Source organism: Puma concolor, chromosome A2, assembly GCF_028749965.1.
Source record: "Puma concolor isolate L17-30 chromosome A2, mPumCon1.1.hap2, whole genome shotgun sequence".
Classification (NCBI taxonomy): domain Eukaryota; kingdom Metazoa; phylum Chordata; class Mammalia; order Carnivora; family Felidae; genus Puma; species Puma concolor.
In genome coordinates, this window is record NC_141668.1 from 164,196,130 (window position 1) to 164,219,781 (window position 23,652).

The 23,652-nt window shown below is 55.3% G+C and overlaps 1 protein-coding gene across 1 annotated transcript; it reads left to right on the forward strand.

Annotated features, from left to right (window-relative positions):
* The first annotated feature begins 6,795 nt into the window (after positions 1-6,795).
* CDC37 (cell division cycle 37, HSP90 cochaperone) lies at positions 6,796-16,080 on the forward strand. The gene is made up of 8 exons (XM_086699118.1): positions 6,796-6,991; positions 12,369-12,650; positions 12,981-13,089; positions 13,199-13,314; positions 13,395-13,517; positions 14,063-14,245; positions 14,335-14,406; positions 15,497-16,080. Exons 1-8 carry the CDS (start codon positions 6,890-6,892, stop codon positions 15,650-15,652), a joined length of 1,143 nt encoding a protein of 380 aa, XP_086555244.1. The 5' UTR covers positions 6,796-6,889; the 3' UTR covers positions 15,653-16,080.
* Positions 16,081-23,652: the final 7,572 nt, after the last annotated feature.

Genomic DNA, 23,652 nt, shown 5'->3' on the forward strand with positions numbered 1-23,652 from the left:
GCCCGTTGCCAGAGCGACAGCTGACGCACGGCTGGGGTCTGGACGGCGTCAATGCCCGGGTTGGCCACTGGGGGGCCTGGAGCCTCGAGACCGGGTCGCCCCAGCCCCCACCCGTCCTCCCGCGGGGGCTTTCCCCGGCCTGGGGATCCCGCAGAGAAGACCGGGAGCTCCCAAAGGCGGCCGCGTGTGGCGCGTGGTCCGAGCCGGGGGCCGGAGGAAGCGTCTCCTCCGAGCTGTTGGGATTTTATGCCTAAACCCGAAATAGCTCCGATGTGCGGGGGCCGGGCACAGCGAGACGGCGGCTTGGGCACAGATGGGGGACGCGCAAGCAGAGGCGCGCAGAGACAGACAGGGACGCGTGGAAATAGAAACAGACAGACAGGGACACAGACGCCGCTCCCGATGATGAATGCGCTCTCCTGCCGGCGATCCTGGTCTAAAAGCCTGGATGGAGGGGGAGGCTGGTTCACTCCACCTTCGCACCCAGGTGCCGTGAATTACTGCTCTGTGGCCATGGGTCAATGACTTCAACTCCCTGAGCCTCAGTTTCTCCTCTGTGAAATGGAATGATAAGCCCTGCAAGGTCCGTGTGAGAATGAAATGAAATCAGACCGTGTTGAATTCCCACAGGACAGTGTCTGGCGCTCAGTAAGTGCTTAGTACTGCCAACACCTGAGCCTGCGAGAGCCTGCTAGAACCCATGTCAGATCATGTCCCTCCTCTGGTCGGAGCCCTCCGTGGCTTTCACCTCACTCAGAGGAGAAGTCCTCAAGAGGAAGCCCACACAGTTCTGCAGGATGTGCCCAAGCACCTCCCTGTCCTCACCTCTTACCATTCCCTCTCAGCTCCTGCTCTAGCCACACTGGTTTCTTGGCTGTTTCTGGACCCACCAGGCACGCTCCAGTCTCAGGGCCTTTGCACCTGCTCCTCCTTCTGCTTCCTCTCTTCCCTTAAATATCCACTGGACCCTCACATTCGTCAAGTCTTTGTTCATATCTCACCTTTTCAGGTGTTTCTCCCAGAGTTTCTCTCCATCCCACCACGTTTAAAGTTGCTAGCCCCTCAGGACTCCTAATCTCCCTTATCCTGCTCTATTTTTCCCCCGGGACTTATCCCCTCATAACACACCATGTAATTTATCTATTACACTCATGGTCTCTTCCCACACTAGAATATCAGCTGCAGGAGGGCAAGAATATTTTATGTTTTATTCATTACCATATCCCCAGTGCCTAGAACCGAATCTGGAACATAGTAAGTCCTTATAACTATTTGTTCAATGTCCGGTTATTATTTTGAGGGCATAACAGCAGAATTATAAAGTTCCTAGCTGGGCCCACTATGGACCCTCTACTCTGCCCCCTACTTTGGCTGTTATTTCTTTTTCTTGCCTTATTGCACTAAGCAGCACTTCAGTTCAGCGTCAACCAGTAGCAATGAACGTACATATTATCTCCTCAGCCTAGGCGAGCCTGTGACAGACAGTCGTTGAACAAATGGATGAATGTGTAAAGATAGCTTGAAGGTCACCTCCAGTCGGTGTTCTGAGCCCCTACCGCTGCTTATCCTGCCCCCAAGAAAGCACTCATCATTCTGAGTTGTCATTATCTGTACGAATGGTGCCCATTCAACATGGCCCCCCACACGTAGTCTCAATGAATGCGGAATGAACACGACGGACACAGGGAGAGAGAACAACTCCCTCTCTGTGAATGCGGTCAGATACACAGAAAGAGAAAGGGCCATGTAGTAAGGGCCAGGTTCAGGCTCCGAAATTACACTCACAGACCTGCATTCAGATCCTTGCTCTGCCCCTTCTTAACTGTGTACCCTTGGCCAAGTCACTCAGAACCCTACCTGTGCTGCATAGTCGGTGCTCACAAAATTAGCCATTATCCTAGTAATAATAGCAATTAGCATCATGGTGGTTGACTGTGTGGAGCTATAGACAGACATGGAAGACAGCAACACATTCACAGAAACCTCCCATCCTCCCCCTAGACCCACTGGCTGACTCACTGTTCCTCAAACCCTTCACACATATTCAGACCTCAGGGCCTTTGTACTTGTAGTTCTCCTGACCCAGAAAACCAGACTCAGATATCCTGTGTTCCTCCGACCGCCCAATCTCCTTGACCGCTTTCCTCTTGTCTCTTTTAGATTTATAACATTCTAACAAGATACAGACTCTATTATTTTTATCAGTTATTGCCTGTCCTTTGATTAGGACATGAGGTGGAGACCTTGGTCTATTTTGTCTCCAGCTGGATCTCCAGTCCTAGGACCATGCTGGCATACAGTAGGTGCTCAACAAATATCTGCTGAATGAATGAATAAATCCACTCGACCCCCTTACCTCCTCAGGCCTCTGCTCAAAAGCACCTCACTCCAGAGGGTTTGTTTCCCTGACACAGATGCCTCCTTCCATTCCATTGCCCTCACTCGGCTTTACTTTTCTTCTCAGTTCTCCTCACCCCTGACATATCATATATTTACATTTCTGCTTTCAGCAGCCTGAGTTCCACGAGGGCAGGGGATTTTTCAGTCCTGTTTTAGCTATATCAAGACCCAACTTCGCAGACATGTGACCTGTGCCATCGCTCGCAGTCCCACGCTTAGAAGGTTTAATGCACTGCCCTTGTCTTGAAATGCTTCATTCCTTTGCCCGGGACCCCTGCCTTTTCCTCTTGCCCTGGGCTCTTCAAATTCTGTGGCCAGATCCCCAATGCCTGAAACAGCCCATGGGTTTGCAGAATAAAGGAAGGAATGGAGAAGCGGATGGCCAGCAAAAGCCCTGCAGTCCAGGGGAGAGGGACAGAGGCACACAGCGCCGCTGTCCAGACCCCTCTGTACATCTGCGGAAATCGGCCTTGGCAGAAACCCAGGCATGGAAGGCAGGGCCTCACGAACTGGCCTGAGTGCCCGCGGTAGAGGGGTGCCTCTAAGCCTGCTTTCCCTCCCCTGGGCAGCAGGCGGCTGGGAGGGGGGTCCAGATGGCAGAGCAGACTGCTCTGGGCAGCTGGCACCAGGCTCGGCCTGAGTGAGGCTGCTTCCCTCACCCAGCTTGTCAGCGTGATCAGCCAGCGGCCCAGTCCGGGGGGCCCTTGGCCCAGCCTGACAATAAAGCGCTGGCTTCAGCCAAGCCCACCGCCCTCAGAAGGATGGATGGCTGACAAGAGGGAAGGAAGTGAGGATAAATGCCCTTATCCACACCTCGGCCCTCAGCATTCAGGCCTGAGAAGTAACAGTTACTAACTAGCTCTATGCCTGGGGCTAAAGCAGGGCTGGGAAGGACTTTCAGGGACCCCAGGCATGTGTGTATGTGTGTGTGTGTGTGTGTGTGCATGCACGTGTGTGCATGAGACCATACACGACTGTCGATGTGCAACTGAGCAAATGGAACTTTCGGTGAGTCTGTGACGTTGCACAGCTGAAAGCAGACCATGCCTGCTGGAGTGTGTGTACCTGACAGGCTGAAGCCATACCAGCCTATGTAGGTGTGAGACTGGATGTACCTCTGTGTGATTATGGTATGAGTGTGTATGTGGGGAGAGGGGACAGTAAGTGCCTGTCGATGCAGTGGGAAGGAGCATTTCACAGCAGTTAGAAATGCAGGTCTGGGTTCAAATTTTTGCTCAGTCACTCCCTGGCTATGTGGCCTCAGGCACATTCTCTGGCTATGTCGGCTCTGGCCTGTATACGGTGTTTGTTAGTGAGATTATGTCTGTCTGGATTTAAGTGTGCGTGTGTTCGAAGAGTAATTCAACTCCTCCAGGAGGTTTTTCTGGATACCCAACCTGAATTGGACCCTTCTATTTTTCTCTCTTGCCAGTCTCCTAATCATCACTGGTTTTTTTATAGATTTGTGTTGTTTATTTTTCTGTCTTCTCCATTAAAGGTCACCTCTGTGGGGGGCAGGGAGTTGCATTCTGTTCACCCCAGCACCTGGCATATAGTAGGGGCTGAATAAATACTTGTTGAACAGATATGCATCACAGTAGGGCTGTGTCTGTGTTGGTATAGAGAGAGAGGTGGGAGCTGGCTGGGTATCATGGGTTCCTGGAGGGTCCTGTGCTCAAAGCTGGTGTCTGTTTTCTTCCTTTCCTGTTCCTTCAGCCATGCTCACTTTATGAAAATGATGCTAATGCCTCAATTCCCTGTATTGCCTTTGACAACATCTTCCCCCTTTTCTGGGTCTTAGGTACTCACTCCCCTCCTCTGTAAAACAGAAGGATGGATCGGTTCATGATAAGCCTCCTTCCTGATCTAAAGTACTATGAAAATAGTCTTCATCTAATACCCACTTTAATTCATTCAACATTTATTGAGCACCTATTGGGTGCCAGGCACTGTCCTGGACCCGGCCCTGCCCTCATGGAGCTCCAGGGAATAAGGGAGGCGGATACCCACCAGAAATCTCATTCCCCCCCCCCCCCAACCAGATGTGTCATTTAATCCCAAGCACCCTTACCCCGGTCATTCTCTCTGCCCTATAAGATTTTATGGGTCTGGATTCGCCAGTGGGTATTCCTCTCTTCACACACTGACCTTGCTCCCTCGCCAGGCTCAGGTATAGGCACGGCAAGCATCAGGCTGTTCTTGTTGGTTGCTGTAGCCCCACCACCTGGCTACAGTGCTGTGGAGCATAGTAGGCACTTGGGAAATATTCTGTGAAATGAGCTAAGAAATCAATGACGGAGCAAAGGCAGGCTCCCATGCATGGCCTCATGAAATCCGTGGTGTCCTTACCCACTTTGCAGATGAGGAAAGCGAGGCTCAGGGAGGCAGAGCCGATGCTAAGTGGTGTGGGGCTGTGGGATGCAGCAGAGAAAGCCTAGGTAGCTCAGAGGACCACCAGCCGCCCACCCCTACCTCACAGGTACGAGAGACACAGCAGAGGATGCGCTGATGTGGGGGGGGGGGGGTGGTGGTGTGGGAAACCCAGGGACGGTGCACATGAACTCGGAGGGCTCCGTGTCAGTGCCCAGCTGGAGATGCTTTGCTGGCAGATTAGGAAAGTCTTGGCGCTGATGGGGAAGCTTCCGGCGCCCTGTCCCCAATTCTGGGAGCTGGGGCTCCCAGGACCCCGTTTCACTGGGGCCGGTCGGCTCCAGTCTCCAGAGCCAGGGAGAGACCTCCACGGCTACCCGGGAATCGCTGACATCTGGGGTCCTCCCCACACACCCACAGCCCGGAGGCCAGCCTGAAGCCCTCAAAGGGCGTACGGGTGGGCCCCGGCTTACTTGGGGAGCGGGGAAAGCCCACAGCGTCCTGGTCCCCTCCCTCCGGGGTACCGGGTCCCCTTCCCCACCGCAGCTCGCAGCCCGAAGCTTACCTTGCAGTGGGGCTGGGGAGGGGATGCCCGGCCCTCTCCGGCCTGAGGGGCGGGAGGGGACAGGGGTGTCCAGACCCTTTGTTTGCTGTTGTGTGTGTATGTGTGTGTGCGCGACTGTGAGACCCGCTGGGGTGTGGGTCCGTGCGCGCGCGTGCCCGGGCCTTGACGGCCGCGGAGGTGCTGGACTGCCCGGGCTGGCGGGGAGGCGGGGGGAAGGGGAGGGGGAGGAGAGGGGGACTCCCCCGCCCCCGCCCGCCCACTCGCGGGTTTGAAAGATGCTCGAGGGGGAGGGGTTGGCAGCGGGCGGGCGCTTTTGTCTGGATGGCCCCTCCCCTTCCCTGGGTAGGGGAATCCCCCCCCTCGGGAGACCTTCAATCCATTTCCTCTAGTCCCTTCTCTCCAAACACCCTTGGGGTAGTCTGGGAAAAAGCGCCCCTTACCCGAGGGGCTGGAGCTCCTCCCATCTCACCCGCCCCCACGGAACGCCCTTTAATCTGAGATAATCTTGGCCTTAGGCTGCAACACGGCCTTTTATCCCGGTATCAAAACGAGGGTTGGGATGTACGCAAGGGTGCAGCTGGGGTCGCCCAAGCTCACAGTAATGGAGTCTTTAGAGCCCCGGCCGAGGAAGGGGGCCCCAGACCAAAGGGGAGGGGCTACGAACGATTCTAGAGTACCACCACGAGGAAAGCCTCCTTCCGCACCTCCACGATCCCCTTCCCGTCCCCAGTCTGCGCGGGGCCTGGAGCACACAGACCGTTGGCTTGACATTAGCGACACCCAGCGGTCGCACGGGGAGACGCCGCGGACAAGGCTCCGGAGACCGTTAGGGTGATCCGGGTGATTTTTAGAGGGGGCGTGTGTGTGCGAATCCCAGCTCAGGAATGGCAGAGGGCTGGGACGCCAGCGGGAGGCTGTGGTCCGAGTCAGGGAAACACAGACCCCTAAGGCAGCGCCACGTCTCCCCCACATCCCCAAAGGCAGGACCGTATTCCTCCTCCGCTTAGACCTTTCCAGGGCAGAGCCCTGTACCCCTCGGTCTGGGAAAGTGCTCTGATCAGACACCTCTCCCCAGCCTTGTGTGTGGTCCTCGTCTCAAGGGGCAGGGGGAGAGGTCTTCCCGCCGAAGCCCGCCCCTGCAGAGGGCTCGGGCTGACGTCACTGCGGCGTGGCTAAGGGGACTCGCTCTCTGCCCCGCCCCTCGCGGCCACCGCAAACGCCCAGCGGGGGGCAGCAGGAGAGCGGAAGGGGGGGAATCGAGGTCGGAACGCCAGTCCGTATGCCCCCAGGAGGTGCCCAGTGGAGGCCCGCGCCCAATGAGGCGGGGTCTTTGCGGGGACTCCCGGGGGCCGGAACACGTGCGCAGGACCCTTTAAGGTAAGCCGGGTCGCCAGTGCCGCCACCGCGGTTACTAGGGATATAACGTCATGCGCGGGCGGGGACGTGCGCGCCCGGGCGGAAGCGGAAGGGGCGGGGCTCCGCAGGCCGAGTCCCCAGCGCTGCCGCCGCCAGAGTCAGAGCCGGAGCCCGTGCGGGCTGAGCCGCTGAGGCAAGATGGTGGACTATAGCGTGTGGGACCACATCGAGGTGTCTGACGATGAGGACGAGACGCACCCCAACATCGACACGGCCAGTCTCTTCCGCTGGCGGCACCAGGTAAGGCGCGCGCGCCCATCCCCTTCCTTTCCCCCTCCCCCCCTCCCCCGGCCCGGGTCTCCGCTCCAGAGTTCTGACCCCTAGTACTGCCAGGGACCCCGCCATTGCCACCTGGGGTTCCCAACGCGTAGTCTGGACTTTTAATATCGCTTAGGGGTTCCTCGATTCAACTCTAGACCCCAGAACTGTCAGGGCGCTGAGTCCCTACCTGAGACCCCAGGCCTCCCCTCCGCTTTCTGTATGGAACTCCCTGTTGACCCCTAGGGCACCTTTCTCCGAGTACAAACTGATAAGACAAGCTTTGGGGGTGTCCCCCAATCCCGTCTGGGACCTCCCACTGACTCGCAAACCTCTGCCTCAGAGTCCGGACCCTGGTAATATTTGGGGACGCACTTCTGATCTCGGATAGACCATCGGTCCCTCTCCAATCACTAGAGTCCTCAATAGTTTGAATTTATTCTGCGATCTTCCTCCCTAGTTCTTGGCAGAGATCCCCATTCAGATCCAGAGATCCCACTCCTTCTCCAAACAGAATATGGCTCTCTGTCCTCCCCTGAGATTTCTGTTCCTGGCTTGAGATTCCAACCCAGGACCCCTTCCCTAGAATGCAGACTGGTGCTCCACCAGGGCCTTCGGTCCCATCCAGGCTGGAGTTTTGGAACCCGTTTTCCCTCCGGACTGAACCGCCAGCTCCACTCTGATGGAGCCTCCAATTCCAGCCACTATAGCCTCACCTACTGTGGACCCCATTTCCTACTAGTCCAGGAAGCCCTACCCCGCAGGGCTTCCGGCACAGCCAGAGCCCCTGCCCCTCGTTGCTTTTGCAAGCCCAGGCACCAGCCACCCCCAACAGCTTCCTGTAGGTAGCCTAGGAATGCCTTACACCAACTCAGGTCCAACATCCAAACCCACCTGGCCTCCCTCCTGTCCCCAGCTTGGTCTGCTGCTGTCAGGCACCCCAATTGCCCCTGCTCTCATGAGGGACCCTCCCAATCTGATTCCAAATTTACTGCCCTTTCTTTTATCTATTTGCCCCCCAATCCAGATCCTGGAGTCCTACCTGGGTGTCCTCCCGCCTCTCCCTGCCCAGCAGTGCTCACAGACCAACAGAACAGGTCTCATAAGACCTAATGTTCTAACCTCTTGCTCCTCCAAATCGGAGCTCCTACACCCACATGCTTGTGCATGTTACACTCACACTGAGGGTGTATATTTCTCAGAACCTTCCACTTAGGAATTCCCCACCCCACCCTCGCATATAGCAACTCCCAGTCATTTATCCAGAACCTCCTAGAAGGGCCCTTCCCCATCCTGCAGTGTCTCTAGTCCCTACATCTGGTCCCCAAGCCCATGTCCAGCCCTTACCTTAAAGCAGCAATCTCTTGGGCCTTACCTGCCAGGCAAGCCACTGAGTGTAAGAAGAAAGTTCTAGCACTTTCCTTTACTTGCCGTGTGTAACATTTTATTATGAAATGCTTAAGACCTCCGCAGAGCTCTGAAGACTATTCTTGGGAACACCTATTTCTGTCACATAAAGAGGTTAATCTATACAGCTGTGTGAAGAACAGTTTGGTCCTGCCGGGTGGGAAGGCTCCCACCTGGTGCCCCCTCTCCTGCAGAATCCTGCCCGCCATGCCTTCCTCCCTCTGGGCACAGGACCTTTTCCCCGTCCTGCCGAGGGCCCTGTAGCTATAGCGGAGAGTGTTGGGGCGGGGGAGGGGAGGGAACGATCTTTAGCGCCCCATTCAGTGGCAGGCAAGCTTGGGTTCTAATCCCAGCCCTCCCACTTACTCCTTTACTTTCCCTGCCCCTAGAGACCATCCTAAGACTGAAACGAGATTAGGCCCAGCTGGTACTTGGCTCGGGGCTGGGAGAGAGTCCCCACATGGGAGGGGGAGGGGGGATTAGTGTAAAGGTAGCCTGGTGTGCTTCCGAGCGTGGGTCAGCACACCTAAGTTCCAATCCTCGCTTCTCAATCACTGACTTACTGTACGACCTCTAGTGAGTCGTCTTCTCTCTTTGTGCCTATATTTCCCCGGCTGGGAATACTAAGCGTGTCCACCCAATAGGGTCATTATGAGGAGTTACCTTATTTTTTTAATGTTTGTGTTTTTTAATTTTTTTTTTTTTTTCTTTTTGAGAGAGAGAGAGAGCGAGCGAGCACGCACAGGGAGGGGTAGGGGGAGGAGCAGAGAGAAAGGGACAGAGAATCCCAGGCAGGCTGACACGGGGCTCCATCCCATGAACCACGAGATGACAACCTGAGCTGAAATCAGGAGTCGGATGCTTAACTGTGCCACCCAGTCGTCCCTGGGGTTCCCTTCCTTACTTAATGTGTGTAATGTCCTTGAGACAACATCTGACGTGTGATGAGCTGTCTGTAAACTTGAACCGCTCTCTGTCATCGTTATTTAGGTAATTCGCGTTCATGGTAAAGAAAAATTCCAGAGGTTCCAGAAGGGGACAAGGGAGTCGCCCGGCCCCAGTTCCCTGGCTTCCTTGTCCAAATACAGCTACTGTTACTGGTTCCTCGTGGCTCCTTCCATTGAACTGTATGGCACTGAGATTCTGTGAGCCTCGGTCTTTCTGTCTGTACGGCAGGAGGGTGGTGAGCCCTGCCGGCCCCTTCTCTCTGCGGTGGCTTCTGCCCTGCCCAGCCCGCTGTCCCTGCCAGCTCCGGGATGGCTTTATTTAGCTTCAGCCTCCCTGGCGGCCACTCAGAGGACACCGAGAAGAGCTTGGTGGCCGCCCAGCATAGGCCAGCAGGGTGATAGTTTCCCGCCACCACCTGAGGCCAGCTGTAATGCCAACTCCAGAGAGCTCCTCACAAGCCAGCAGGAAGCCTCCAGGGCCCCGCAGGCCCATCGTGGAGGTGGGGGAAGTGATGGAGCCCACGGCTTCTTTCTCTTTCCCCTCCACGAAGCAAGGGCCTCCTCAACCTTTGACCACATGGGGAGACAGTGAGGCTTGGGATTGATTGTATGGATCCTGTGGGGCATTAGAGGAGGGCCCCGTTTCCTGACCCTCACCCACCAGGTGCCTGGCTCTGTGCTAGAACCTGGAGATACAGCCTCGAATAAGGCACAGAAGTGACTTAGCAGACCTTTCTGGTGGCGGCGGCCGCGACAGTGGTGATAACCGTGGGGTGTGTTCATTACTGAGTATGAACAGTATGCAAGCTGTTTCCTTGGAATAGCTCTTGAGGGCCCATTTCACAACGAGGAATACGAAGGCTGTGAGAGTGGAAGTGACTCAGCCAAGGTCACGTTGCCCGTAAGTGGTGGAGCTGGGTGATGTGACTGTGGCAACAGCCACTCCCAGTTACCGGGCATTTGCTCTGGCAAATCCGTCTAAATGCTTGAAGTGCATTTTTTCTTGTTTGAGCCCCAGAACAGTCCCCAAAGAGAAAGGCAGAGAGAGGGAGTGTCCCCTCGGATAGTAAGGACTGTAGCCACCGTGGCTGAGTATCCAGCATGGCTCTGGACCATCTGTCCTAACTTGTAATCTTGGCTTCTCCCGGTGCAACCCCGTGAGGGTGCTGTTGTCTGCATTTGACAGATGAGGAAACTGAGGTCCCTAGAAGTTAGGGGATTGGCCCAAGGACATCCAGCCTTTACTTGGTGGCCATGGGGTATGACCCCCACATTTGGGGTCCTGCGGCTGTCCTCCAGCACCTTATCCTATGTTCTGATGATCGCGAGGGGGCCTTTGGGGCTCACTGATGCAGAGTGGGGGCACTTGCGGAAGGCTCTGTGTAGGTGGAGTGAGGGGAAAAGAGTTCCAGATGGAAGGAACAGCATGTGCAAGGCTAAGAGTCAAGAGAGGGCTGTTGCATTTGGGGAACCTTAAGGGCCAGCATCTGCCTGGGACCCAGAGTTGGGAGAGGAGAGTGGGATCCAGGCCCCTGTGGGGCCTTGGTGCCATCTGGGCAACTTGGGGCAAGGGTCAGGGTTCCCATCTGAACCCAGACAGTTCAGGTTGGGGTATCCGGGAGGACTGAAGACAGATGCGCGTATTTCAAAGACTCCTCTGGCAGCCTCTGAGTCTAGATTGGGGGACCGGCGATGGAAGTCACTGGCACTTTTTGGGGCCCCGTCAGTGGCTCTGGATTGAGCAGGCACTGAGATGATGGAGCTGAGCAGGGATGGAGAGCAGACAGGGCTGGATGGAGACAGGATGGAGAGCTACAGGGGGTCCAACGAGGAACTGAGCGAGAGCAGGAATGAGGAGGGGTGCTGTCTGAGCTTGGGGTGCAGCAGAAGAGAAGGTCTGGGGAGCAATAGCTGGGGTGGGGGGGATGGGAGACTGGGGGGGGGTACCAAGCTAACACTCAGGGTGGGGTACTGGCCCGGAGAGAGCTGAAGGGGTTTGGGCAGCGGTCCAGGAGCCGTACTTGGGGTGGAGCAAATTGGAGGGACATCTGGAAGTGAGAGCCATCAGGACTGGGTAGCATAGAAGGAGGGAAAGACAGGGCCAGTGAGCAGGCCTCAGTCAGGGGCAGAGATGGCTGGAGGAGGTTGCTGGGCAGGGGAGGGCACCCGAGTGTCACTGAGGGCGGCTCCAAGGAAGAGGGGGAGCCTGAGACCCCCATTCAGTATTTCATTACTTTATTCACCCAACGAGTGTTTCCTGAGCCTTTACTGTGCACTTGTGTGTGCAGACACAAGAGTGAGCAGAGCCCCACCTCCACGGAGCTGTTACCCTTAGAGGGGTACGGTGTCTGAAACACAGTAAGTACTGGCGCCTGGGTGGCTCAGTCGGTTGAGCGTCCGACTTCGGCTCAGGTCATGATCTCACGGTTCATGGGCTCAAGCCCCACGTCGGGCTCTGTGCTGACAGCTCAGAGCCTGGAGCCTGTTTCGGATTCCGTGTCTCCCTCTCTCTCTGCCCCTCCCCTGCTCTCTGTCTCTTTCAAAAATAAATAAACATTAAAAAAAAAAAAAAAGACTGGTAAGCATGGGAGGGAGTAAGCGGTGGTGGGAGGGAAATCTGGAGAGAGAGCTTACCAGGTTGAGCCGGCAGCCGGTACAAATGCCCTGAGGTTTGAAGTGGGTTCAAGGAAAGGGGAGGCAGCCGTTGTGACTGGAGGAAGGGTGCAGGGCAGATGGCGCACGGCCTTGTGGGTCAGGGTCAGGGATAGGACTTGGGCTTTTGCTCTGAGTGACGCGGATGCCGAGGAGGGAGGGTTCTCAGCGGTGGGTGGACTCGCACAGGTGTGTGCAGGTGGGGCGGAAGGGAAGCCGCCGGGTGTCTGTGGTGCAGAGGGTGGTGCGGACACCCGCCTGGGGCCATCCCCGATGCTGCTGGACAGGATGGGGCGGGGCTGGGGTCAGAGGACAGGCCCTTCCCCAGAGTGAAGGGCTGCCTCTGCCCACAGGCCCGGGTGGAGCGCATGGAGCAGTTCCAGAAGGAGAAGGAGGAGCTGGAGAGGGGCTGCCGCGAGTGCAGGCGCAAGGTGGCCGAGTGCCAGCGGAGGCTGAAGGAGCTGGAGGCGGCGGAGGGCGAGGGCAGCAAGGCGGAGCTAGAGCGGCTGCAGGCTGAGGCTCAGCAGCTGCGCAAGGAGGAGCGGAGCTGGGAGCAGAAGCTGGAGGAGATGCGCAAGAAGGAGAAGAGCATGCCCTGGAACGTGGACACGCTCAGCAAGGACGGCTTCAGCAAGGTGCGGGGGCGGGGCCGGGCAGGGTGCACTGGGTGGGGGGCAAGGATTGTGCAGGTGGAGGGAGGGATGGACTGGCGGGCCCCGGGCAGGGAGGGAAATGCGTGGGGCTGGGCGGATGGAGCACCCCACTGGTACCCCCCTCTGATCTGCCCGAAGGCCCTAGTGCGAGGCCACACCTGCCACACCCACGCTCCCACCGCCTCGATGCTCGTGGCGCCGTCACCACCTCCGCCGTGGATGGGATGGGCGCTGCGGCCTCGGCCCAGCCGGCCGAGCTGGAGGCGCCGTGCGGCCTCGCCCCAGCCCACTCCCCCTCTCGCCCCATCACAGAGCATGGTCAATACCAAGCCAGAGCAGGCGGAGGAGGAGTCAGAGGAAGTGAGGGAGCAGAAACACAAAACGTTCGTGGAGAAGTACGAGAAACAGATCAAGCACTTTGGTGAGTTGGGCGCGGGGTGGCGGGGGCCCCCTGGTGAGGGGTGCAGACGACAGGGGCTGGCCCCCCCGCCTCCTGGGCCCTTCAGCGCCTCACCGACGGTGTCTCGTAGGCATGCTCCGTCGCTGGGACGACAGCCAGAAGTACCTGTCGGACAACGTCCATCTGGTGTGCGAGGAGACCGCCAACTACCTGGTCATCTGGTGCATTGACCTAGAGGTGGAGGAGGTGAGTGGAGCCTGCCCTGCGACTGGGAAAGGCCCTGCCCTGAGGCCACCACTTGGTGACACGCAGCTCTCCCTTGGCAGAAATGTGCACTCATGGAGCAGGTGGCCCACCAGACCATCGTCATGCAGTTCATCCTGGAGCTGGCTAAGAGCCTGAAGGTGGATCCCCGCGCCTGCTTCCGGCAGTTCTTCACCAAGATCAAGGTCGTGCCCCAGGAGCTGGGTCGGGTGGGGCGCGGGCCTCCTCGGGGCGCGGGCCACAGTCCACGTGTCCACCTCAGACTCAGGCCCGTGGGATCAGAACCCACAGTATCAGGAGAGGGCAGAGACGTGCAGGGGCCACAGACCGGTTGGCCCCCAGACAGAATCTAAAAGGGGAGCTGACAGGACGTGCCGGAAGTCCCTACGGGGGGGAGGGACAGAGCCAAGGGCACCTGGGGTTTCTCACCCAAGCACCTGGAGGAACAGAGCTACCCGGGCAGCCGGTGGTGGTGATGCAGAGATCGGGTTGGCTGTGCCGATCTTGAGGTGCCTGCAGAGCCCCTCGGGGACATGCAGGAGGTGAGCGTCACATCACAGGTCTGTAGCTCAGGAGGCGTGCAGGCCGGTGGCCGTTAGCATGTGGACGGTGGGACTGGCTTGGAGGTTGTCCCGTGGAGGAGACTGACCGAGGGTCTGAGGGCCTGCTGCGGGGGGCGGGGGGGACCTGGGTCCGGCCCAGTGAGTGCCTCCCGGCCCCGACCCTGCAGACGGCCGACCGCCAGTACATGGAGGGCTTCAACGACGAACTGGAGGCCTTCAAGGAGCGCGTGCGGGGCCGCGCCAAGCTGCGCATCGAGAAGGCCATGAAGGAATACGAGGAGGAGGAGCGCCGGAAGCGGCTCGGCCCCGGCGGCTTGGACCCCGTGGAGGTCTACGAGTCTCTCCCTGAGGTGCGGCTCCGGCTCCCCTGCCCCGGGTGGGCAGCAGGCGGGACGCCCCGGGGACCCGGCTCCTGACCCCGGCCCATCTGCACCCGCAGGAACTGCAGAAATGCTTCGACGTGAAAGATGTGCAGATGCTTCAAGACGCCATCAGCAAGATGGACCCCACCGTGAGTAACCGCGCCCCAGGCCCGTCCACCAGCCAAGCTGAGCATCCAGGGAGAGCGAGGTGTCCCCCGCCCGTCCCTCCCCAGCCCTGCCTCCCCACGTTGCCGTTGCCGGTAGCAGTGTCCCCTCTGGGCTTCCCAGAGGAACAAGGGAGGTCGCGTCCCCTCGTGGCCGGCACGGGAGGCAGCCAGGCTTTCGTGCCACGCGCTCGTTTACGTACGCGGAGCACCTCCGGTGTGACTCCAGCAGCGAACACGGAACTTTCAGCATATCCCCTGCCATTGAGTGTCACTGTCACCATGGGCCGTTTATGAGCATAGTGGGCACACCAGGCTGACTCCACCTTTGCCCCAGAAAGGGGCTCTGCTCCCCAGCCTTGGTTACCCCATCAAACCACGGTTTCTATGCTAGTACGGAAAATGGTTGAACGCTCGGTAAACGTCACCTGTTTTATTAAGTAAGGTCTACGCCCAGTGTGGGCTTGAACTCGTGACCCAGAGATCACGAGTCGCGTGCCCTACTCCTGACTGAGACAGTCAGGCCCCCCTGGCTGGTGGTGTTACTAGGAACAGTAATAGTGCTGGTAGACAGGACTTTGTGTCTTCCTAGACCTTGGTTTGATCCCATTCCTGCCACTTGGCTCGCTCGTTGGCCACACTAGTTCCTCCTCTGTGAAATGGGTCTAGTCGCAGGACCTGGCCCAGGATTACTAGAAGCTTCCATGAGAATGGCTCTCTAGACCTGGGGTCTTCAAACTGGTTCACAGGCTCAGTGCCTGCCTTTATAAGTAGATGCATTTTACCGGAACGTAGCTTTTATTCTGGATGTACGTTGTTTAATTTGAATTAAAGTTAAGTAAAATGTAAAGTTCTGTTCCTCCCCCGCACTGGCCACTGAAGTTTTGGCAGCCACATGTGGCTGGTGGCTGCCGTGTTGGATGATGCCGATTACAGGCCACTTCCATTGTTGCAGGGTCCCTTGGGCCAGCTCTGGGCTAGAACAAGCAGTAAGAACGTCTAGGGATATGCAGGGCACGGGCAGGGCCGCTAGAAGGCCGCAGCCCGGCCTCACTCACCACCTCTCTCCCCACAGGATGCGAAGTACCACATGCAGCGCTGCATCGACTCTGGCCTCTGGGTCCCCAACTCCAAGTCCAGCGAGGCCAAGGAGGGGGAGGAGGCAGGCCCCGGGGACCCCTTGCCGGAAGCCGGCCCCAAGCCAGGCGACAAGAAGGATGTCAGCGCGTGACTCGCCCCGGCTGCTGCCTGCCTGCCCGCAGGCCCCCGTGTGCCCCTTTTCAGAAAACAAAAATAGATGCCTCTCCCCAGCTCCTGGCTTCCTCCACTTTCGCTGCTCCCGCCCGGCCCGGGTCAGGGAGAGAGCTGCCCCCATCCCACTGCCCCCACCTCAGTGCTCATCCAAGTCTCTGCTTTGAGTCAAGGGGCTTCACTGCCTGCAGGCCACCCCCCCACCCCCCACCCATCAGCATTATGCCAAAGGCCTGAGGGTCCAGGGAGGGGTGGAGGTCGCCAGGCTGGTCCGTGGGGTGTGGGGAGGGTCCCCAGCCCAGAGGCCTGCTCCAGTCACTATGGGCTCTGTTTTCACTGTTCATCCGCTCTCGAGTCTTCTATATGGTAAACAGCAATGATCTACCAATAAAGGATTTCAGATGCTCAGGGGGGCGTCTTGAGGGCTGTTGACACAGCTCTTCTCTTGGGGTGGGAGGGGAACCCAGTGAGTGTCAGAGGCCTGGCCTGTGTCGCCCCAGGCCTTATCCTCCAGCTATCTCTATTCTGGTTCCAGGCTCTTCTTACACAAGCTATTCCACTGCCTAGAACATTCTTCCCCAGGATGCCTTTACATTAGAGTTCTCAGCCTCACCCCCCACTGTTTGTGGCTTGTCCTCCAGGCCCCCTGCTGCCACCCATTCAGGAACACCATCCTCAATCTCTGACCACTGCCCTTGGTCTCCGTGACCTCCTCCCTGGTCTGGATCCCCGTCACCTCTGGCCTGCAGCCTGCCCCAGCCTCCTCCCCATCTCCCCCTTCCACACCAGACCCCAACAGGCCGTGGCCGGAGGGTGGCCGTGAACAAGGTACATCCTTCCCTCCCAGCAGAAGCCAAAAGCCCTCTCTGCAGCAGACAGGCGTGCACCTTCTGCCCGGTCCTCTCTCTGCCCTGGTCTCATGTCCTCCCCTCTGTTCTCCCTCTCTCCTTGCAGGTTCTTGAGCACTTTAAATTTCTCTTTATCAGTGTGACCTTGGCAACTTCCTTAGCCTCAGTGTACCCCTCCTGTGCACAATGAGTAATGTTAGTGCCTTTCTCCTGGGACAGTACTAAAATGACATCATACCACAGGGCAAGCATGGCGCCTGGCACTTAGATGCTCAAAATGCGGGCCTTGGTGTGTCTGTCCCTTTACCCAAACACCCTTCCCTGCAGCCCTCACGGGGCTCCTTTATAAAGTAACGGAACGTTTGGGCCACAGAAAAGGGCCTCAAGAATAGTATGATGAACAAAGACATCAGTTTAAGATGAAACCAACCAGTGAATCCCTCTGCCTGCCCCTTTCCAGGAGACCCCACTCCCGGCAGCTGCTTGTCACTCAGACCAGAGCTCAGTACCACTTTTTCCCAGGAGCCCTCCCTGACCCACCCGAGTTGCCCCTCACTTCCAGCCAGGCGGCTCGGCTCGCCTCACCTGCCATGTGCCAAGCTTTGTCAACCTCACGTCGTCCTCTCCCTTGCGCTGTGAGCACCACCAGGGCACAAACAGTGTCACGTGGTCCTCAGGTGCTCACAGTGCCCTGGAGGGGTCCTGGGGCGCGGTGGGCGGTCAGTAAACCTCTACCAAAGCAAAGAGCCTCTAGGTGGTGTTGGTGCACGTTGGTTGCCACCAGGGGGCAATAGTGAGCTGCAAACCCCAGTGGCATCACCTAAAGCTGTTTCATACGGTGGGAACGGCAGCCAGGGATCCAGAGGGCTTGGGCAGGAGGAAGGCATCCTAGGGTCCTTGGTAAATCTCGCCTGTCCAGGATTCATCCAGGATTGGCAAGTTCATTGTTTACTGTGAAAACTTTCCAAGGTAGAATCCATATTACTGGCTTTTCCTTCTGCCTCAGGCTCCAATACAACTCAGCACTGTTACTGATTCTTTGCTTAAGATTTCAATATTTTGTTCGTGGGTGGTTTTTTTTTTTTTCACATTCATTGTGCTTTTTAAAAATATTGCATTAAAGTATTTATCTTGGTTACTGAGCTTTTTGGTGCCCTCTTTTGCTTTCAAGCCTCACCTGCCTCACCCTAGCGTTGGCTCTCGTAGGACACGGGATTTAAAACACATCAAGCAATATTAAGAAATAGGGAGACAGCTCCATATCTGCTCATTATCTACCCAGGCGGTTCCCTTCCCCCAATCACAGGACCCCACTGTCCATGGTTTCTTGTGACAACTTCCAGAGTTTCTTTTCAGAAACTTGTTCTTACCCCCTCTCCTCTCTTTTACCCAAAACAGCATATCCTATAGTCGGAAATGCATCTTTTTTTTTTTTTTTTTCACTGAACAACAGACCTGCAGACCGACCTCCCCTTAGCGTCAACACTTCCTCATTCCTTCTATCCTGTGTAGAAAGCTCCAGTATACGCCTATCTCAGCGTTGGTTTCACCCTTTTTGATTAACATCTGGGGTTTTCCCAGTCTCTATCTTTGCAAGCAAGAAATACCCTTGTGCACTGCTTCCCATGAGTACGGGCATCCTACCTGTAGGAAAAATTCCTGGAAGCAGGATCGCTGGGTCTTAGCTGGGGGGGGGGGGGGGGGGGGGTACAGAATTCAACTCAAAAGGGTTTAACAACAATTGCAATCAAGGGGTTGATGTCAGGGATGTGAGCGGGGCAGGGGGATTGGAGAAGCAACAAATGTATATCCAATGTTTTGTTTTTCTAATTAAAAAAAAAAAAACGTTTACTTAGGAGAGACAGAGTGCCAGCGGGACGGGCAGACAGCGAGAGGGAGGCACGGAATCTGAAGCTGGTTCCAGGCTCTGAGCTGCCAGTACAGAGCCCGACATGAGACTTGAACTCACAAACTGTGAGAGCACGACCTGAGCCGAAGTCAGATGCTCAACCAACTGAGCCACACAGGCATTCTTCAAATGTATTTTCTACAGCTGCTGTAACAACCACAAACTTAGCACCTTCAACACAAATTTATTATCTTAGAGTTCTGCAGCCCAGAAGTCTGACACGAGTGTCACTGGGTTAAAACTAAGACATTGGCAGAGCTACGATCCTTCTGAAAACTCGGGGTAGGATCCATTTCCTTGCCCTGTCCAGTTTCTAGAGGCTGCCCACAGTCCTTGGCTTGGGGCCTGACGCCATCTTCAAAGATGGTGAAAATAAGTCAGACTCTCACATCACATCACTCCGACTTCTTTTTCTTTTTTTAAACTTATTTATTTTGAAAGTGGGGGGGGGGCGGGGGCAGAGAGAGAGAGAGAATTCCCAAGCAGGCTCCACACTGTCATCATGGAGCCCAATGCGGGGCTTGAACTCATGAACTGTGAGATCATGACCCGAGCAGAAACCAAGAGTCAGCCGCTTAACTGGTTGAGCCACCCAGGCGCCCTTCTGATTTCTTTTTCTGCCTCCCCCTTCCACTTTTAAGGATCCTTGTAATGACCTTGAACCCAACAGGATAATCTCCTTACCTTAAGGTCAACTGATTAGCATCCTCAATTTCTGCCTGCAGACTAGTAATGCTCCCTTGTGATGCTTCTCCCTAACGAAGCCTGACATGTTCACAGATTCCAAGGATTAGTTCAGATGCTACACGGACACCTTTGGAAGTCTTTTATTCTGCCCACCACAGGGAGGCACCACATCCTAGGCTCAAGGGTATGTGCAGGAAACAGAATTAGCAGAACTCACCGAGATCTGGAGCCATGAAGAAAGTGCTCTTTGCAGAATATGTGGTCACAGAGACACAGCACAGCCACTGCCCAAACTGTGACCAGGCAGGGAGGGAGCAAGGGAACAGATATCCCTTCCTGGACTCCTACTTCTGGTCTCCGGTCAGGCTCCCCCATTGGTAGAACCCACCAGAAGCCAGGGACATGGAAGCTGGATGAAGCATTTTGTTCTCTTGTGGCCACAGAAGGAAGCCCTCTAGAAAAGCTGCTCTAAGGCAACAAATATCCTGGGGCCTGGGGACAGAGCCTAGAACAAGTTACTCCAGCCCCCATGCCCCTTACCTGCCTACCCACCAAGTGAAAAGCCGAGATTCTCCACTATATTTACGCTGTTTCTTTTTTCCTGAGTGGGCGTTTTGTTTCTTTATTAATTATGATAAAATAAACATATGTAAAATTTCCCATTTTAACCACTTTTAAGCTCATGGTTCAGGGGCATTAAGTACATTCACGCTGCGGTGCAACCATCACCACCGCCCGTGTCCAGAATTCCTTTTTCTTCCCAGACTGAAACCCTGTCCCCATCAAACACGTGTTCCCCTTCCCCCTCCACCTGCCCTTGGCTCCTACCGTCTTCTTTCTTTCTCTATGACTCTGACTCCTCTAGGGATCTGGTATAAATTGGGATCATTTGTCTTTTGCGTCTGGCTTCCTGCACTTCACATAATGTTTTCAAGACTCGTTGACGTTGTAGGACGAAGCACGTGTCAAAGCTTCATTCCCTGTTATGACAATAATATTCCATCGTACGGCTACGTTACATTTTGCGTATCCCTTCATCTGTTGATGGACACCTGGGTCGTTTCCGTCTTTTGCCTAGCTGATGTTTTTAAGTTCTACCCCCTTTCGAGTGCCTGAAATATTTCAGGGGGATTCCCCTGAGTCTGCAGGGAGGGGCCTCCCGGAGCTCCCAGCAGACCAGGGAAGAGCCAAGAGTTGATGAACTAAATTAGAATCTCTTTGTGTTCCTTTCAATTGGAAGATCTGTGGACCCGTCAGCCCGGGATCACACAGTGTCTGAGTGTCTGCCCGGGATCACACAGTGACTGAGCTGGGATTTGAACCCAGACCTTCTGGTTCCGGCCTTCATGTGCGTTAACTCCTCCGTTTCCTCCCAAGACAAGCAGAGAATGTCTAGTTTCAGGCCGCTGGTGGGACTTGACTAGACTCCTGTATTCACATGTGTGGCTGACAGGGTGTGACAATTCCTTGGAAGGGTTCCCAGAAAACTGACCAACCTAATGGCTGTTTGGGGGAAGGGGCTGACGGGTCCACCGATCCTCCAATTGAAAAGAACACAAAGATTCTAATTTAGTTCATCAACTCTTGGCTCTTCCCTGGTCTGCTGGGAGCTCCGGGAGGCCCCTCCCTGCAGACTCAGGGGAATCCCCCGGTGCTAACTTCCTCCTGAAAATCCGCTGGACACCAGTGACCAATTGTCTCAGGTCGTTCAGGACTGTCGCAGTTTTAACCGCGGAAGTCCCCAGCCTGGGAATCTCCCTTGGTCCTGGGTAAGCCCCGGTGGTTGGTGTATCTGTCTGCGATGGAGGAGTTTGAGAAGGAGGCCTTGGGCCCCGGGAGCAGTATCTGAGCCTTCCCTGCCGCTTCCGTGCCTCTTTTATTTTTTAATGTTTATTTGTTTATTTTGCGAGAGAGTGGGGGAGAGAGACTCTCCAGCAGGCTCCACGCTCTCAGTGCAGAGCCCAATGCGGGGCTTGATCCCAAGAACCGTGAGATCATGACCTGAGCCAAAGTCAATGGTCTGACACTTAACCCACCGAGCCACCCAGGCGCCCCTAAAAATAAAATCTTAAAAATAAATAAATAAATAAATAAACATAGGGGCACCTGAGTGGTTCAGTGGGTTGGGCGTCTGACTTTGGCTCAGGTCGTGATCTTGTGGTTCCTGGGTTCGAGCCCCACGTTGGGCCCTGGGCTGACAGCTCAGGGCCTGGAGCCTGCTTCGGATTGTCTCTCTCTCTCTCTCTCTGTCCCTCCCCCACTTGCACTCTCTCTCAAAAATAAGTAAACATTAAAAACATTAGAAATAAATAAATAAATATAAATAAAAGAAACTGAGAGGGCTCCCTAAACTCTAAGCACTCAGCCCTGGGCCTGGCATCCAGTCTGGGCCAATGTGAGCTATTATTATGATTTATTCTTATTGCCGGGGTTATTACCATCATTATGATCATTAGTCATAATAGTCACTTGCCATTTCCCATCCCTCCGGGGATGCTGGACACCCAGTCCCGGACTCACTCTGTGCTCTGTGGGCCAGCTCTGGGCCCAGTAGAGGCTGTCCCCCCCTCACTCAGCTGGCTGTTAAAGCATTTGGCACCTTTGGCTTCCTGTCGCTGCACTCCCCGTGGCAGAGAGGAAGCTGAGGCCAGAAGGCCACGGTCAGCCCTTCCACAGCAAGCAGGACAGCAGGTCAGGCCCAATGGCTCCCTAGGCCATTCACCCCACCAGTTTCTTAGGCACCTACGGGGTGTCAGGCATAATTCCAGGTGCTGAGGGTGCAGTGGAGAACCACACGGACCCCTCCGCTGTGGAGCTGACCTTCTAGAGTGGAAGACAGGCGTGAAGATCAGTGCTCAAAGAAACTTCCAGTGAAATGTCAGATTGTCATAAAGATTGCAAAGTGGGGCGCCTGGGTGAGTCAGTCAGTTAAGCGTCCAAATCATCAGCGCAGGTCATGATCTTGCGGTTTGTGAGTTCAAGCTCCACATCAGGCTTCGAACACTGACAGTGTGGAGCCTGCTTGGGATCTTCTTTCCCTCTCTCTCTCTCTCTCTCTCTCTCTCTCTCTCTGTCCCTTCCCAGCTCTCACACACTCTCTCTCAAAATAAATAAACATTTAAAAATAAATAAATTAGTGCCCCATTAAAAAAAAAAAAAAGACTGCAAAAAGGGGCGCCCGGGTAGCTCAGTTGGTTAAGAATCAGACTCTTGATCTCAGCTCAAGTCAGGATCTCAAGGATCATGGGTTCAAGCCCCAAGTAGGGCTCTGGGCAAACAGTGTGGAGCCAGCTTGGGATTTTCTCTCTTCCTCTCTCTCTGCTCCTCCTTGCTTGCACATGCGCGTGCATGCACTCTCTCTCTCTCTCTCTCTCTCTCTCTCAAAAATAAACAAAAACTTGGGGGAAAAAAGACTGCAAAGAAAAGTACAGCAGACAAAGGGACAGAAAGATGGGTTTGCTGATTTAGAACAAGGAGCTTCTGAGGAGGAGTGAGTGTTTATTTCTTGGGCTGGGTAGTTGCCTTATTACTGTTGTTCTTTAAAACTGGACCCACAGGCGAAGCCCATGAAAGTTTTCTTTAATGCATGCTAAAGGAAAGCTTTCTCTACTTACAATACTTCTGATACCCAGTATGTGGGTTTGCCACACCAAATAATTCTCCAGTTTTCTGTGGACACCAACTGGGAGGAACTTGATCAGATATCAAAAGTGGCTGACGACTTAAAGGATTCTTTGCTCAGACTGGACGGAACAGGCTGAAGATAGGCTCAGGCCAAGGTCAAGGACTAGTCGAAAAGAGTGCTCTGATTAGTTTGGTCAAGGAGAGGGTCTTTGTCACTTGTCTGTGCCTCAGTTTCTTGCTCTGAGAAATGGGGATGAGCCCCCAGTGGACTGCTGCCAGGACCAAATGAGATAATGCACTGAAAACACTCGGTGCACAGCCTTTTGAGTAAAAGACAGCGACTTGCTGTGTGTCCATTAGAACTCAGATAAGGTGGAGGGGCACCTGGGTGGCTCAGTAGGTTGAGCCACTGTCTCTTGCTTTTGGCTCAGGTCATAATCCCAGGGTGGTGGGATGGAGCCCCGCGCTTAGTGTGGAGCCTGCTTAAGAGTCTCTCTCTCTCTCCCTTGGTGTGCCAGGGGTCTCGGTAGGTTAAGCGTAGGACTCTTGACTTTGGCTCAGGTCATGATCTCACAGATCATAGGTTCTAGCCCCAGTCCGGCTCCGCACGCGGGCAGTTAAGAGCCTGCTTGGGATTTTCTCCCGGCCTCCACCTCTGACCCGCCCCTGCTCTCTCTCTCTCAAAATAAATAAATTAAAAAAAATATATATATATATATATATATATTCTCTCTCTCTCTCTCTTTCCCTCCCCCTCTCACGCACGTGCTCCCTCTCTCTCTCACTCAAAAAAACAAAAACCAAAAAACTTGGTGGGACATCCAAGCTGCTACTTTGACAGATTCAGAGGTGTAGGTGATCAGGAAAAGGATTTGAGCAGGTAGGTCAAAAATGCCTCCTTGCGGTGGGGGT

Excerpts from the sequence above, each read along its gene's own strand:
- CDC37 (XM_086699118.1), top strand. The coding sequence starts at position 6,890 with ATGGTGGACTATAGCGTGTGGGACCACATCGAGGTGTCTGACGATGAG. Across the intron at positions 6,992-12,368 it reads TCTTCCGCTGGCGGCACCAG|GCCCGGGTGGAGCGCATGGA; the intron begins GTAAGGCGCGCG and ends CTCTGCCCACAG. Across the intron at positions 13,518-14,062 it reads AGTTCTTCACCAAGATCAAG|ACGGCCGACCGCCAGTACAT; the intron begins GTCGTGCCCCAG and ends CCGACCCTGCAG.